Below are 16,599 nucleotides of genomic sequence, written 5' to 3' on the forward strand. Positions count from 1 at the left end.
AGGGTTTCCAATCCCACTTTTGAGCTACTTAAGAGAATCAAGTCAAGGGTCTTACCACTAGAAAAGAGGCAGAATGGAACTAGTAACAGCCAGCCAGGACAAAATGTAATATTGCTACATATAGTCCCTGACAGCTTTTACAATCTGTCAATTAAGAAGCCCAATCAATGCAAAAAAAAAAAAAAAGGTTATAAGAAAGTCACTGGAAGACTGCTAAGTAGGGTGATCAATCTCCCAGGGTTGCCCAGGACTGAAGGGTTCCCCAGGATGCAAGATTTTTGAGCTAAACCTGGGAAAGTCCCAGGCAAACCAGGACCATTTGGTCACCCTAGTGCTAAGCCAAATGAGATTTTCTGTGAACAACTATGGTTAAGTACATTGGAGTTTAAAGCATGTGGAAACTGAAGCTGCAGTTTCTTTGGCCCGACTGGCTTATTTAATTTGGGGGGAGAATCAGAAGATGGCCATATTCTTAACTGTATGAGGAAAATAACCTGCTAGTATAATGAGGGGAAGGGGCAAAAAGAGTTGCCATGGAGTGGACTCCACCAAACCAAACTAATTGCTGTCGAGTAGATTCCGATTCATGGCAACTCCATGTGTGTCAGAGTAGAACGGTGCTCTCATAGGGTTTTGAATGGCTGATTTTTCAGAAGTAGGTCACCAGACCTTTCTTCCAAGATGCCTTTGGGTGGACTCAAACCTCCAACCTTTTGGTTAGCAGCCAAGTATGTTAATGGTTTGCACCACCCAGGGACTCCAGTACAATGGAAGGGACTACAAACTAGCTCAGAGCTTATGCCAAATAATAAAAAGTAAAATACTGAGTTGTTGCTATTGTCTCATGTCCTTCATTCTCTTCAGGACGAAAGAACTTTCATCCCAAAAATTTTGTTTGGGTTAAACATCATCCTTGAAGATGAACCTAAAAGGAGACTTAAAACTAGTTTCTTTATGATAGAAAAACACTTAAATCATTCTATTTGTGCTAAACGTGGTACCAAAAATCCAGAAATAGAAGGTCAGAGGACAAAGGTTCCACTTCCAGTTCTGCATTGTGATAGGCACAAGTCTCAGCAACTTAAAAGTACAGCTGCCTTCCCTTCTAAATGCCCTGGGTGCTGCTATACCCCCAGGCTCATTGGGCTAAAGGCGTACCAAGTTAACTACTTGTTGTTTTCAGCAGGATTTGAGAATCCTACAATTTTCCTAGAAGTGGGAAGGTTTATTTCCTGTTCTCATCATTTCAGAGAGCATGCTGATAACAACTGAGACCATACAAGTGACAAAGCTACAAAGAATAATATTTATGAGAGAGTTCCCAATTGCATTAGAGATTTGAAAGAACAGCAGCTGGGCTAAGAACAAGTTTCTATTTTTGTTTGTTTTTTGAGGGCAGGTCTTCCTAAAGGTATCTAATATGAATCTAGTTGAGCAGAATGGCATGTACTAAGTAAGGTTCTAACAGAACATAGGATAAAGTAGTGCTGAAACTACCTGCGTAAGATAGCCTAGCTAGCTAACGTGAGCAAGATCCAGAATATGAGCTGGGGGAAAGCCTTTCAGTCACTTTTCACAAGGTGGGTCTCAACAAGCAAATCTGAAACTTAGATTACAGGTATAAGAGAGTTATATGATAGCCCCAGTCTCCCTAGTCCTTCTTTTTCTGAATCTGTGAGTTCTATTGCTAGGTACCCTCTAGTTCCTAATCTAGTTATAAAATAAGTTTGATAAGAAAGATGACTAAACTTCATATTTACCTAGGATGAATATTTCCTTGTCTAAAGTCAGTTTAACTCCCACTTCAAGCTCACATCTTCAGTCAAATGGAGAGGCATAACAGCACTACATCTGAAGTCACCTGGGGTACTAGATCTATGGAACAGAACTGATAGCCAGTTATTGGTGTACTTCCAATTACTGTTCAAAAAGCTCCTGTTGCCCTAAGAATCTGAGCAGTGTTTGGTTGGCAGAATTATTCCCAAGAGGGCCTGCTGGTAATCAATTTACAGAAGAGGCCTAACAATCCTCCAATACTTATGCACATTCACTATCCCATCAAAGTCTCTTCAAGAGAGGCTTTCACCAATAGGCAAAAGCATGGACCCCCAGGGTAGCTTGGATGCCCATGCAGTGCAACCAAGGTTGCCGAGGAACTCCCTTTACAGAGGGTAGCAAGTGGCCTGAGGATAAAGGACTTATCCCTCCGTAAACTGGCTTGCATAGCCACCTCTGTTTTCCTCCTTTCCATTTCTTTAATTTTTATTTATATTTTTTACTTCTTAAACAACAAAGATACAATATTTTACACAGACTAGAGATAACAGAAGATATTCCTTTGAACGACCTGCTCCATTTTCTGATCTGCAAAAGTTCAGCCAACCAGGGTATTCTTGTTTGCTAAGGTTCAATATAGCTGATTAGTGTGTTCACTTCTCAGTATAGCACAGGGCAGGTCAAAATTCCTGATACGAAGCAATTCTCCCACCTTAGTACTTCAAGAAATCAGGTCCCCGGTTGTATGTATAGCTGAGACTGATCAACTGTGGGATGGGGCAACAATACAAGACATTAACTACCTAAAGAGAGCATACAATTCTCTAGATTGAGAGATTCTAAAGGGGAAGAAGGGACCTAACCCCACTCCCTTATTGCCTTTTCCCCTCTAGAGAGGGTAGCACGGGAACAGCTGCATAATGCTAATAGAGATAATGTGATAATTAAGTCAATTAACATTCAGTTAGTTGTTAGAGGGAGGTGAGAGACTACAGCAGCTGATACACAAACACTAACAGCTGATGGTCCATTAACTAATCAGTTAGACCCCAAATTTTTCAGCACCTTTTCTGCAGCCTCTGCTACACAGCTCTGGTGTCCTATTGGGAACAAAGAAAGGATCAAGATCTTTCCCAAAATCTGTAGTGAAGGCCATGTTTAGTACAGACTTCAAAACAACAACAAACAAAGAGAAGGGACAGAATCCAAGCCTACAGAAAAATGAAGAATATGCTGGGACTCCAATTAGAGTAGGGGAGTACCACAGTTTCCAAACTGAGGATTGATCATGGCCCTGAGGGGAAAGGAAAAGTAAATTCTCATGCAAGGTTACTGCTTTGCAGGGAGAAGTCCAGGTGGCAGTAAGAGAAGGGGAGGGAGGACTGCCTCCTCTCCCCCACATCCTTACTTGAATTTCAACACAGTCACTACTAGGATGCCCTGCCTGGAAAGTCTATGGTTTGTTTTTAGTTTTATTTTAGAATTGTTTCATTGAGGTGGAGAGAAATAAAACAAGAAATATGAGCACATCCTTCCTATAAGTTACACAACAAAGACTGCAAGGATTTTGAAGGGATCGGGGTGGTTAAGTCTTTCTGTCTTTGTTTCAAGGCAGTATGCGTAATAACAAGTCAACCATCAAACAAGAACACTGTCATTGAGGAAACAGGACTCTCTGGACTCAACAGAGTGAGGTACCCAGATTCATCTGCATCAGATTCACCGAGTGCTTTTTAAATAAGACAAATGAAGACAAAACAAAATACCAGAAATCCCCAGGCTCTATCCAAGTTACTGAACTAGTACTTGTGAATGTGGGATTCTGAATTTTTAAGATGCTTTCCTGGTGATTCTCATCTTCACTAATGTTTGAGAACAACAGTTCTAGAGGGCTGGTAAGATATCCATATGGAAAACTGGTGAAGTTCTAACAGTAAAATTATAGAACTAGTAAGACTTATTTCATAGAGATATTTTCATTGGACATTGCTCAGAGCTAAGTATTAATAAAAGATGAGAGTAACTCTCCAAGAAATACTATCTATACTTCTATCAACTTAAAATGCATTTAAAAACTAAACAGTTAAGAAATACTTTGGAATCATTCTTGGTGGCAATAAGGATATTTGTACTTACTGAAATATGGTGTGCATACATTGGCCTAGACAGGAAAAATGCTGCATCATGGGGTGTATGAAATTCATTACAGAGCACATCAATTGAAGGTACTCGCTTTATATAATCTTCTGTGCTTAGGTTAGATGCCAAAAACCCACCAAACTGTACCAGGGTATCATGACACTAGATTTAAAAAACAAGACAAAAAACACAGATGTGCTATCATTCTACAAAACCACCATATTTTCCAAAACAATTACGATGTTATTTTAATAATATTTTGGTTAACAATTAAGAATACAAATTTCAGAACTTCAAAGGAATTTAGATACCATTACAAACATAATCATATTACATAAGTCACTGAGGCCCTCATAGGTTCACTTATCCAAGGTTTTAATAGTCAACCAGGTCTCTTAAGTTTCAAGCTACTGTTATTGCTTTTAATAGCAGAATATATTTACCTAAAGCACATAAAACAATATGCATAGACAAATAGAAGTAAACTCCTTTGCCGTTAAAATATGAAAACCTTATAACCTATGATTAACCTACAAAGTGTGTTCAATTATCACCAACTATATTACAAAGGAGGAAAAAAACAGATAGCATCTACTCTGTTGTAATTGAAATTCCAGATTTCCGGAGATGAGGAAAGATATGAGAGCAAACAACTTGAAGTTACAGAAATCTGATGCTAGAATGTCTATGTAATTGAAAATTTTGTACGTTATAATAGCTCTCCTACAGCCATCTCTTAAATACCTTAATTTGCATCCATTTCTGAAGTCATACAGAAATAGGCCCTATTTCCAGACTGTCTGTTTCACATTAGCACTGCTTCACACTGATATGATGTGCTTACATGACATTTTTCAAATCCTATCAGTCTACATTTTCCTTTATTTAAATAAAAAATCTACATAAACACAAAAGCCACCTTAACTTGCCTGATCATAGAGCTTTCCCACAAGTTTCAAATGTTTCTCTCCACCTTCCTGAAAGATTACACCATTCCTCTGTTGAGCCATAAGCAAACACAGAGGAAGCGCAAGATCATGGTCCAATAGTGCATCCTTTAGCCTCTGAGAGGATTTTTTAGTGTTTCTGATCTGGCCAAAATAGCCACCCTGTACAAGAGAAGACACAAATTTACCAATGTACAGTACATAACACAGGCAATCTGATTTGAAAAAGACAGAAAAACTTGAGTTACAATCCTTAAAATAAAAATCTCTTACATTCTGCATTCCTTAGCCTTCACTCTTCTTCACAAATTTATTTTAGTGACACTATTTCTGATTATACGGAGCCCTAGTGGCGCAGTGGTTAAGAGTCTGGCTTCTAACCAAAAGATTTTTTCAGTTCCAATCTATAAGCCACTCCTTGGAAACCCTATGGGGCAGTTCTACTCTGTCCTATAGGGTCGCTATGAGTTGGAATCGACTTGACAGCAACAGGATTGGTTTTTATTTCTGATTATAGTAACTAGCATAAAGATAACCGCCAACTGTGTTTAAACTACCACATATTTTCTTTGTCCACACTGCAGTCCTTTATAAAGGATTATTCTTTGCTCAGTGTGGAACAGATTTAACAACAAAGTAACTACCTTCAGATTTAAGTCATATCAAGGACCACAGACGATATGGTATTTACTTCCCTTACAGATGTATTACTATCTTTCATACTTTGTTTCAACTTTTTAAAAAACATTAGGTTAAAATAACTAGTATATCTTAATTTTAAAAAGGAGGAAGTGCCTGTGAAGGGAGGGTATGGCTTTATGTACTTGGGTACTGTTTGGATTCTTTATTATGGGTATGCACACCTTTTGAATTTTAAAAGGCAGTAAATAAAAATAGCAATGCTCACCTCAGCTTTTAGCTGCTCTCCACCAGTCATAGCCTCTAGCTGCTCCATTGTCATTTCTTCTGTAATTTCTATTCCTGCCATTTTTTGTACCACTTCTTTCAATATAAGCAGGTCAAAACTATTTTAAAAAGAGAGAAATAGTTTGTAGTTGAAACTTTAAAATAGAAAAGTGGAAAAATATTTTAATTAATATATTGATAATCCCTAAATTATTTATATATAAATATGGGGGAGGGCCTGAAGTAGTTTTTACGAAGGGGAAAAAAGGAAAAGCTGCATTCCTAGAATGAGACCAGAAATTTGGCACATTTGTTTATGCTTATTTTAACTTTTTATTTGAAAATAATTTCAAACCTAGAGCTAGGTTGCAAAAATAAAAATACTACAAAGCAAACCCATATACCTTTTGTCTAGCTTCACACCTATTAACATTTTTACCATCATATGCTTTATCATTTTCATATTTTCTCTCTGCGCATGCACACACACACACACACACACAAACTTCTCTGAACCATTTGAGGGTAAGTTATATACATTATTGCCCTTTACCCCTAAATATTTCGGTGTGCATTTCCTAAGAACAGGGATATTCTCTTACATAACCACAGCAGTTACCAATTTTAGTAAATCTAACACTGACACAATACTTGTATCTAATCTACTGTTCAGATTTCAATCTTATCAGTTGACCCAATAATGTCCTTTATAGTACTTTTCTCTCCTCCAGTACAGGATGGCCAATGTATTTTTGACGGTATAGAGGCATCTCTCTGAACAATCCACTTACTAAAAAGGAAATAAAGGTATAGAAGGGACATACACACTTAGAAGAAAGGAAAGGAGGATGGGGGGAGGGAGGGAGAGATGGAGGGATGGAGGGATGGAGGAAGGGAGAGAGGGAAGGAGGGAGGGAGAAGGCAGGACAGGGCAGTGAAGTTACAAGTTGTGGTATCAAGCCTAAGGTGACAGTTTAGTGTCCAGCCCTAAGTACATTTTAGTAATGTGCATTTTAATTCTCAAAGTGTAGGATTATCTATGGAAATCACACCATATGACTTCTAACATTTTCTTTAATAAGTTAAATAATGAAGATAAAGTGAAAATATTCCTTTCTACAAAATACAAATGTTTTTCCAAAGTTAAAGCTAGACATACCCAAGACACATGTTAATAGACAAAGGAACAGTTTTCTAAGATTCTTATCAAGTATATGTTCTCTCAACTTGCCTTGCCTTTCCTAAAGATAGTTTCCAAAAACAATTAGGACCCTCATCCAAATTAGTGTACAAACCTCACCAAACCAAACCCACTGCCGTCCAGTCGATTCTGACTCATAGCGACCCTACAGGACAGAGCAGAACTGCCCCATAGGGTTTCCAAGGCTGTAACTCTTTATGGAAGCAGACTGCCACATCTTTCTCCCGTATAGCGGCTGGTGGGTTCAAATCAACGACCTTGTGGTCAGTAGCAGGGCACTTTAACCACTGTGATTAGTGTACAAATACCCATTAAATCTTTTATTTTAATGTTTCTTTAAACTATCTTTTAATTAGATGATCATGAAAATTGTATTCATGGTACAAAAATAAACTGAGTTATAGATTCAAAAGTAATGTGTATTCCCCTGGCCTACAAACAGAGAGCCCTGGTGGCACAGTGATTACAGCCCGGCTGCTAACCACAAGATCGGCAGTTTAAATCCACCAGCTGCTCCTTGGAAACCCTATGGGGGCAGTTCTACTCTGTCCTATAGGGTCGCTATGAGTCAGAATTGACTCCATGGCAACAGGTTTGTTTTTTATTTTATAAACAGAAAAGAGTAAAATCCATAGGAATGGCCAATAGATGAATATAGCATAAGTGATAACTGATGTGCTAATAAAATTCTGAGTCTAAATATTATTTTTTTTAAATTTTCCCTAGGTAAAATAAGCATCTATCAAGAATCACGTAGGTAATGCTTGCTTGGAACACCAGACAGATTTTAGTTCTTTGTTTTTTTACCAGAAAGCTTTTAAAAACAACTTCCAGTTATTTGATTCTAATCAGTCTACTGCTGATGAATTTTAATATACATACTAATTCAAACATTAAGCACTGATACTGGCCCAGAATAAAATAATAAAATTCAGTATTTATAAAGAAAAGAGGATGTTACCCAAAAGGTATGCAAGGCATGTGAGCGGCTATCTAAGATACAATTAGTGGTCTCTACTTATATGGGGCAAAAGAGAATGAAGGAAATCAAAGGCTCAAAGAAGAAATTAATCCACGGGATTAACAGCCCACACGAACCACAGCCTCTTCTAACCTGAGACCAGAAGAACTAGATGGTGCTCAGTTACCACTACTAACCATTCTGACCAGGGACACAACGGAGGGGCCTGGATAGAATGGAAGAAAAATGCAGAACAAAACTCAAATTCCTAAAAAAAAGTCCAGACCTACTGGACCGATATAGACTAGAGGAACCCCCGAGACTACCACCCTAAGATAACAATCTTTGAACATGGAATTGAAGCTATTTTTGCAGGTCACCTTTCCTCCAAATAATAGACTGGCTTAGAAAATAAACAGTATCAACCATGATGGCTTAGAAAATAAACAGTATCAACCATGAGTAATGTGCTCTCTTAAACAATGAACTGTACGAGACAAAAAGGTCAACATCTACCCAAAAGCAAAGATAAGAAAGCAAGGAGGGGAAGGGAAGCTAAATTAATGGAGACAGAACAAACAGAATGGAAATAATGAGAATGCTGACACATTGTAAAAACTGCAACCAATGCCATGGAACACTTTGTATAAAAACTGTTAAAGGGGAACCTAATTTGCTGTGTAAACTTTCACCTAAAACACAATAATATATTATTTTTTTAAAAAAAGGTATGCAAGTCATACATATCTCTAAAGTTCAAATTCAAAAATTAACTGTTTTACAGGTACCATATACACCCTCAAAATTAACACTTTCCTACCAAATACTCAATTTAAAGGTCAATCACTGTCCAGTAACATAATCAATAATGCAATATGTTTTGTCATAAGAGGATATACAAAATTCCTATTAAAAAGGATTGCCCATTTACTCAAAAGCCTAGCAGATAGGCAAAATGTGTTAAAGTGTGTTTTTAGGGAATTACATATATAGCCAAATAATAAATTTATTTCTATTAAAAAAAGTGTTTAAGTATATTTTAGCAGAGCTTATATCAAATTATAATTTCTTTTAATTAAAGAATTTCATAGAAATAAGTGAGCAACTATTCTACTTGAGCCTATAACCAGTCAAGAAGTAGCCTTTCACCCATAAAACAAAACGAGACTAAAGGGGCACACCAGCCCAGGGGCAAGGACTAGAAGGCAAGAGGGGATAAGAAAGCTGGTAACAGGGAACCCAAGGTGGAGAAAGGAGAGTGTTAACATGTCATGGGGTTGGTAACCAATGTCACAAAACAGTATGTGTACTAATTATTTAATGAGAAGCTAGTTTGTTCTGTAAACCTTCATTTAAAGTACAATAATAAAAAAAAATTAAAATTTAAAAAAAAAAGAAAGAAAGAAGTAGCCTTTCAGGAAAACAGCAATCTTACTTTCCCAATACCATCAGATGTATTCTAATTACTGAATTCTATTTATATATAGTTTACTCTGAATACCTTTTGCCTGCCTTTAGCTGATTGGCGACATACTGAAGAAGACCAGCAAGATCAATTGGGTATTTACGAAAAACTGCACCGCAGAAACTAGCCAGACCTATATGAAATAAAAAAGAATAGGATTACTAACAGTTCATAAAACAGAAAGCACAACAATAAGTGTCAACTAACAGTGTTCAACTGACTCAATTTCTAAAACAAATGAAGGTAGGAATGAATAATTATATTGTTGATGCCACTGAATGGAGTTTTATAATAATAATAGCTAACATTTATTGAGTTAAGCACTGTACCAGGCATTTTACATTATCTCATTTAATCCTAACAACCATCATCTTAGGTTTGTAGAAACCTATTCATGAGGCAAATTAGGACAAATATGTCAAGTAAGTTGCTCACGGTCACATAGCTAGTATGAGGTAGAAAAGTGATTCAAACCTATGCAGCCTGAGTCCAGAACCTGTGATATTAATTAGTATACAACAAAATCTTATAGATTACTCAGTGAAGTTAAATAAACAACAAAACTCCCCCTCAAATGTTTGAGTCAAGAAAGAAAATATCTTTTTATCTAGGAACATGCGCCTTGGTTAGGGGGCAAAGAGACAGGTAAAGATTGCCAGATCTAGAGGCAGACCAAAGACCATTTTTAACCAACAGTCCTTACATCATGAGTAGGGAGGAAACTCCAGTCAAAACAAAAGGAAGGCATCCCAGTAAAGTCAAATGATCTGCAGCCTACTCAACAATTATTTGCTAAGAACCTAAATGACAATGGACAAAACACAAGTCCTGCCCTCAAGGAGTTTATTGTCTAGTGGGTGATACAGAAAAGTAAAATGAAATAACTATAATGAGTATAAAGTTCCAGGGGAATACACAGATGGGAAACCTAATTCAAACTTGTGGGTGGGAAGCATAACAAGGAAAGCTTTCTGAAGGAAGTGACCTCTAAGCTGAAATCTAGTGAATGAGTAGAAAATGGGGTGGGGGGAGATGAGTGGGTAAGGAAGCGTATTTCACGTAGAAGGAATGACGTGTGCAAAGGGCCAGGGTAAGTACAAGAAGTATTACTGGAGCCTAGAATATTGGGGAACGAGGAAAAGATGAGGCTAAAACAGTGAGTAGGGACCTGATTCCAAAATAACGTACTTGTATGACTTATTAAAGATTTCAAACTTTAAAGGGCAATGGGGAGCCACTGAAAGACTCAGCTATCAGACGCAATAGGTTGAAAGAAAACATAGATCTGACTCCTAGAAACCAAAGGTACAAGAAGTAAAAAGAAACAAGTCTAGGTTTTTGGTTAAATAACCAAGTTTTTGTTTAAGATGACTAGAACCTCAGGATGAAAGGAAGAGAAGGGAGACTAGTTCCCTTAAGATCAACTCCTCTAAAGTAATAACTAAACATCGCCCCAGTCATGCTTACCTGAATTCTCTCACAGCCAATACTAGCCTCTTGAGTTGGGAAAATGACTAAATACTATACAAACCTACTTATATACCCAGGGAGCTGGATACTCTGTCAAACAAACCCAGTGACAAGAGATTCTCAACAGCTGACAAATAGGCTCTTAAAAGTCTCTAAGCATAAGTAATGAAATATATAGTGTGGCAGTTATCAGAGACAGTAATTTCACCTTTGGAAAAAGAAAAATACTTACTTTGAAGCCAGCTTGAGATGGTTGTGTCATCATGTTTCATTCTCTCCTTTTCTGGATTAGCTAAAGCTTCAATGATACAATCTTGCATTCATTAAGAAAAAAGTTTAAGTCACTATGTCTCTAGCAAAGACCCTTAAAACAAAAATTATGCTACACCTTGTAAAAAACAAAATGTTTGCTTCGCGTTATTACAAATTATTGAAAAATACACTCATTTTAGTACCAACTTTTCTTTAGCCTCATTTCTTTCAGTGAGTAAGATACATTCTACCTGTATCAAGATGTTTGGTAAACCTAACATTGTTTCTCTCTATATATAACACAGAGCCCTGGTGGTGCAGTGGTTAAAGTGCTCAGCTGCCAACCAAAAGGTCAGCAGCTCAAACCCACCAGCTGCTCCACGGGAGAAAGATGTGGCAGTCTGCCTCCGTAAAGATTTACAGCCTTGGAAACTCTATAGGGCAGTTCTACTCTGTCCTATAGGGTCGCTATGAGCTGGAATTGACTCGACAGCAGTGTGTTTGGTTTTGTTTTGGTATATACAACACAAAGACACACACATACATTCTCGAAACAAAAAGATGACTGGTCAAACTTCAGATTAGGCATGTGAATCCACCTCAGACTGTTACAAAAATAAAATGTTCACCTCTTAGATCTATGAAATGTGAAATCTATGTATTACTTTGAAAGGATACAGGCCAAGACATCATAATTCAATGACGTGAGGTATTTCAATGAATCTACTACAGGTGTTATTAAGTTATCATACTTCTGTATTTGTGACAAGATCTGGAAGACAACAAAAAAGAATAGATGGTATTAATCAAAGGAGGACTTGTGCTGTGCCAGCTAAGTAATAGCTGCACTTTTTTTTTCAAAAGAAAGAAACAATGTTTATGATGAAAATGGTTTCCTTCCATTTTGTATTCATATAAACCTAATATACTTATCATTGCCTCAGAGATTATTTTCTTAGGCTACATTTTCCAATTAGGAAATAATTCAGGAAAGTCTACTAAACTTGGCTTTTGGAATTATAAAGGCTAGTCTCATGACAAAGGTTTTAGAAATCTTCTAAAATGAAAGTAATAGTGTTACATCTGAATCACAATGAAATGCTATTCAAATGTTCCTAAAAACAGAAATCAACAATTTATCTTGCTGTCAAAATATAGTAAACAAGATTAACATCAGACTGTTTATAATAGTAGCAATGTTACATAGTAGGAGCCCTGGTGGTGCAGTGGTTAAAGCACTGGGCTGCTAATCAAAAGGTCAGCAGTTTGAACCCACCAGCCGCTCTACGGAAGAAAGATGTGGCAGATTGCTTCCGTAAAGATTTACAGCCTTGGAAACCCTATGGAGCAGCTCTACTCTGTCCTATAGGGTCACTATGAGTCAGAATCAACTTGACGGCAGTAGGTAGGTGATGGTGGGTTAAACAGTACTAGAAAATTATATCAATATATTAAATATACCGTGTAGCAAGTTTTGTTTTTAGCATAACCGTACAATGTTTCATTTGCTAAAGGTGTCCCCCCCCCAAAACTACCAAACATTTTTAAAACATCATTCCCTTTCTGCTTGCTAATTTGATACAAAAAGAAAACATCCCTTAAAATGATACTAATCTCGAAACATACATAATCAAACAAAATGGTTGGATTGCTGTGGCTCAACTTCCCAATTTGTCTTCCAGAAGGTTTCACATTTTCCTTGGTTAGACGCCTACAAGGGGAGAAAAAGGTGGCAGGGGTTATCTTAAGTAACTTTCCTCATAATCTTGATACCTTTGTTACATTATTGGGGGGGGGGGACAATTATTTTGCATATATCCAAAACAGATACATATAAACAACCCCATTCATCATACTCTTTACCGAAGGACTTGGGCTATTTTGGTTAGGCATTCTCCCAGAGGGTTACTGAGATTTTACATAAAATGCTTAATATTTATAAAATATACATTCTCATTTTACAGTAATCCTCTAATAAGCATTAAAACTCTTAATATACAAGTTCTTATTATAGCAAATCATAAGAAGTGCTCATTTAACAGTTTAGGGATGAAGATATCAAATGTGGCATTAGTGCAATGAAATACCTCATGCCATCTGCCTCAGTGACCCTAACAGAATAATAGCTAATGCTGCGCTCCTCAATATAGAAAGTTCTCATATTCAAAATAAACAACTTTTTAGAAATCAATTCTTTTCTTTCCTCTGCTCAGTGTTCTTTTACCAACATTCTGGAAATACATGTCAATTAAATGGTTATAGTTCAGAACAATTATTACACAGAATCTTAAACTTTTCTGATGAAATTATTACATAATAAATTCAGAAACTTGAAAAGATTACAAGTGATAGGAAAGAAGCTTTCTAAAATGAAAATGTAATGGAGCAAATTCCAAATTCAATTTATACTTCAAGGTACTATATTCCATTCTGGAAGTGACAAATTTGATATAATTATCTTAAGAAGCTTCTTACGACAAAACTGACACATTAATCAAAATTATACCATCACCAACTGCTTTCCTTTCCCATCCTCAATGGCCCAGATTCTTTTTTCACAGAGAAGAGACACCACCAGTTTTTAAACTCTGTCTACACTCTGTTCCACCTTCAAACTTACCACTACCTCTCCTTACTCCCAACCCTACTATTTTCAGGTATCCCTCCTACTTGCCAAGGCTAACCCTCCCCTCCACACCTCCATACCCTGGAGGGAAAAACAAACAAACAAAAATGAAAAGAATACTTTCTTGATTATGTCTTCCTACCACCTGAGTATGGTATCTGGCATATGAAACACCATAATTAATGAGGATTCATGGAATGGATTATTGAAGGCCCAGTAGCAAACTCACATTTTAAACAGTATTCAAAACTTATAAAATTAATACATTCCATTCTCAATGTAAAAAGTTCAAGCAATACCAAAATCATGTTGTTCAAGACTGGTGAAAGTTACAGCTTACAAATATAACAAAAATCTAAGCACATTAAATACTCTACATTTATTCTTCTGTGATAAATCATATTTTTAATTCATTTATTTATTCACTCATTCATGTGCCTACTATATGCCAGGCAAAGTGCTAAGCACCACTAAGGATACAAGGATGAGTAAGAATAGCTCCTGCTCTCAAGCTCAGTCCAGCTGGTAAGGCAGATTTAAAACTATTTTTTAAATTTTTATGTAATTAAATAAAAATAGTAAATTACAGAACAGTACCTGTTATATGCTATCAATAGTATAAACGGGGGCTAATATGCTAGTATTGGCTTGTATATGCATTAAAAAATATCTGGAAGAATAAACAAGAAACTAAGCAGTGGTTACTTTTTTCCCTTGGAGGGACTAAGTGGATGGGTGAAGAGGTAGTATGAATATATCTAAACTAATACTAACTTAAAGTATACAATTTTCATAATTAAATTTCAAATAGTCTACTGGGAAGTAGAACTAACATCACTCTTATGTTTTTAATAACATGAAAAAACAAAGTACACAAATGGAAAAAAAAAGAAATTTCTCGAAAGTTTGACTCCCGGTGAAGAGAACAGGATACAAGGAAAAGATTAGTCCAAAGGACTAATTGTCCACAGCTACCAAGGCCTCCACCGGACTGAGTCCAGTACAGCTAGATGGTGCCCGGCTACCACCACTGACTGCTCTGACCAGGATCACAACAGAGGGTTCTGGACAGAGCTGGAGAAGGATGTAGAGCAGAATTCTAACTCACAAAAAAAAGACCAGATTTACTGGCCTAAAGGAGACTGGAGAAACCCCGAGAATATGGCCCCCAGACCCCCTTATAGCTCAGTGGTGAAGTTATCTCCGAGGTTCACCATTCAGCCTGGGAGTGGACAGCCCCGTAAAACCAAATGAGACTAACAAGGTACAGTAGTCCAGTGACAAGGGCCAGAAGGCAGAAGGGGACAAGGAAGCTGGTGATAGGGAACCCAAGGTTGAGTAAGGATATTGTTGATGTGTTGTGAGATTGTTAACCATTGTCACAGGGCAACATTTGTAGTAACTGTTAAATGAGAAACTATTTTGTTCTGTAAGCCTTCATCTTAAGTGAGAATAACAGCACAATTGGAAGAGCGTAGTCAATGTCACTGAACTGTGTATGTAGAAATTTTTGAAACGGTGTATCTTTGGCTATGTGTATTTTCACCAAAAAAAAAAAAAGGTTGAGAATTTAGAGGGTTAATATGTTGTGGGGTTGTTAACCAACGTCATAAAACAACATGTGTACTACTGTTTCATGAGAAACTATTTGTTCTGTAAGCCTTCACCTGAAGTACAATAAAATAAAAAAATAAAAAAAAACAGTTTGACTCCCTGTGGAGACAGTTCTGCGTAATTCCATTATATCTTCCTAACAGATAAAATAGCTTTATTAAAACAACTTCCAGCAGAAGAAATTCCTAGAACATTGAGTACTTTGCACAAACTATTAAATGAATTATGCAAATTGAGCAAAGGCCACAGTAGCATATATGTATGCACAAAAAGTATTCTTATTAGATTTTATACCTATGCAAACATGACAACTATTACTTTAGAAGTCAAAATGAGCTAAAACCACAAAAACTGATAGTCAATTCATCTGCAGTATACAATCAGTAATAGCATTAGCAAACTTTCATGGACTTCCTCAAAACTGAGGTTCAAACTTAAGCTAGCTGAAACAAAGTAAAATTAGATCCAGGCATAATTTAGGTTAATATGCAGAAAAACTTACTTCATGATATATTTGGCTCTGTCTATTGTTTGAGCTTTAACTTTTACTAAAAGTGGGTGACTGTTATAAGTTTCGTTCTTCCACTGGCCATAGAGACGATATCTTAAAAAAGGATAAGATGAGGAATTAGAAAAAGTGTTAAAACACTTAAAGGTTAATACACTAGAACTAAAAGTAGTTTAAAATATGAAAATAGTAAATATTTACCTATGCTGATATGGAAATGTTTTAAACATTCCCCATAGTTCCTCAGACATACAAGCATTGCAGTCCATCAAAGAAAGAGATGGAAGTAGTACCTGATCAGTAATGCTAAGCAAACAGCTAAGGATAACTTCCTAAGAAGAAGGGGAGAAAAATTATTTCAATAAGAAGTAATTGCCTATGCACATTAATCTCCCCCACACACAATATAAATTTATGACCACATTGGATAAACTGCCATTCCTTGATCTCATAACACACCATATCTAATTCCCCTACTGTCACTGTCCTTTTCATAATGCTTGTGTTTCTATAGGAGAGCAAATCTAAGGAGCCCTGATGGCACAGTGGTTAAAGTGCTCAGCTGCTAACTAAAAAGTCAGTGGTTTGAACCCACCAGCGGCTCTGTGGGAGAAAGATGTGGCAGTCTGCTTCTGTAAAGATTCACAGCCTTGGAAACCCTACAGGGCAGTTCTATTCTGTCCTATAGGGTTGTTATGAGTCAGAACCAACTCAATGGCAATGGATTTTTGGGG

General features: G+C 36.8%; 1 protein-coding gene across 11 annotated transcripts in view; it reads right to left on the reverse strand.

The window, feature by feature from the left end:
* THOC2 (THO complex subunit 2) overlaps positions 1-16,599 on the reverse strand; it is a 111,008-nt gene that overhangs the window by 25,833 nt on the left and 68,576 nt on the right. For all 11 annotated transcript variants that reach the window (XR_002824591.1, XR_002824590.1, XM_004379589.1 and 8 more), the window contains 9 exons: positions 16,067-16,197; positions 15,860-15,961; positions 12,744-12,828; positions 11,796-11,889; positions 11,098-11,178; positions 9,432-9,528; positions 5,770-5,887; positions 4,845-5,024; positions 3,913-4,077 (listed from right to left, as the gene is read on the reverse strand). Coding sequence is in view for 9 of the 11 variants with exons in the window: in XM_004379589.1 (XP_004379646.1) it covers positions 3,913-4,077; positions 4,845-5,024; positions 5,770-5,887; positions 9,432-9,528; positions 11,098-11,178; positions 11,796-11,889; positions 12,744-12,828; positions 15,860-15,961; positions 16,067-16,197 (1,053 nt within the window). In the remaining 2 variants the exon portion in view is untranslated. The remainder of the gene's footprint in view (positions 1-3,912; positions 4,078-4,844; positions 5,025-5,769; positions 5,888-9,431; positions 9,529-11,097; positions 11,179-11,795; positions 11,890-12,743; positions 12,829-15,859; positions 15,962-16,066; positions 16,198-16,599) is intronic.

The sequence above is a fragment of the Trichechus manatus genome, unplaced genomic scaffold (assembly GCF_000243295.1).
Source record: "Trichechus manatus latirostris isolate Lorelei unplaced genomic scaffold, TriManLat1.0 scaffold00066, whole genome shotgun sequence".
Lineage (NCBI taxonomy): Eukaryota > Metazoa > Chordata > Mammalia > Sirenia > Trichechidae > Trichechus > Trichechus manatus.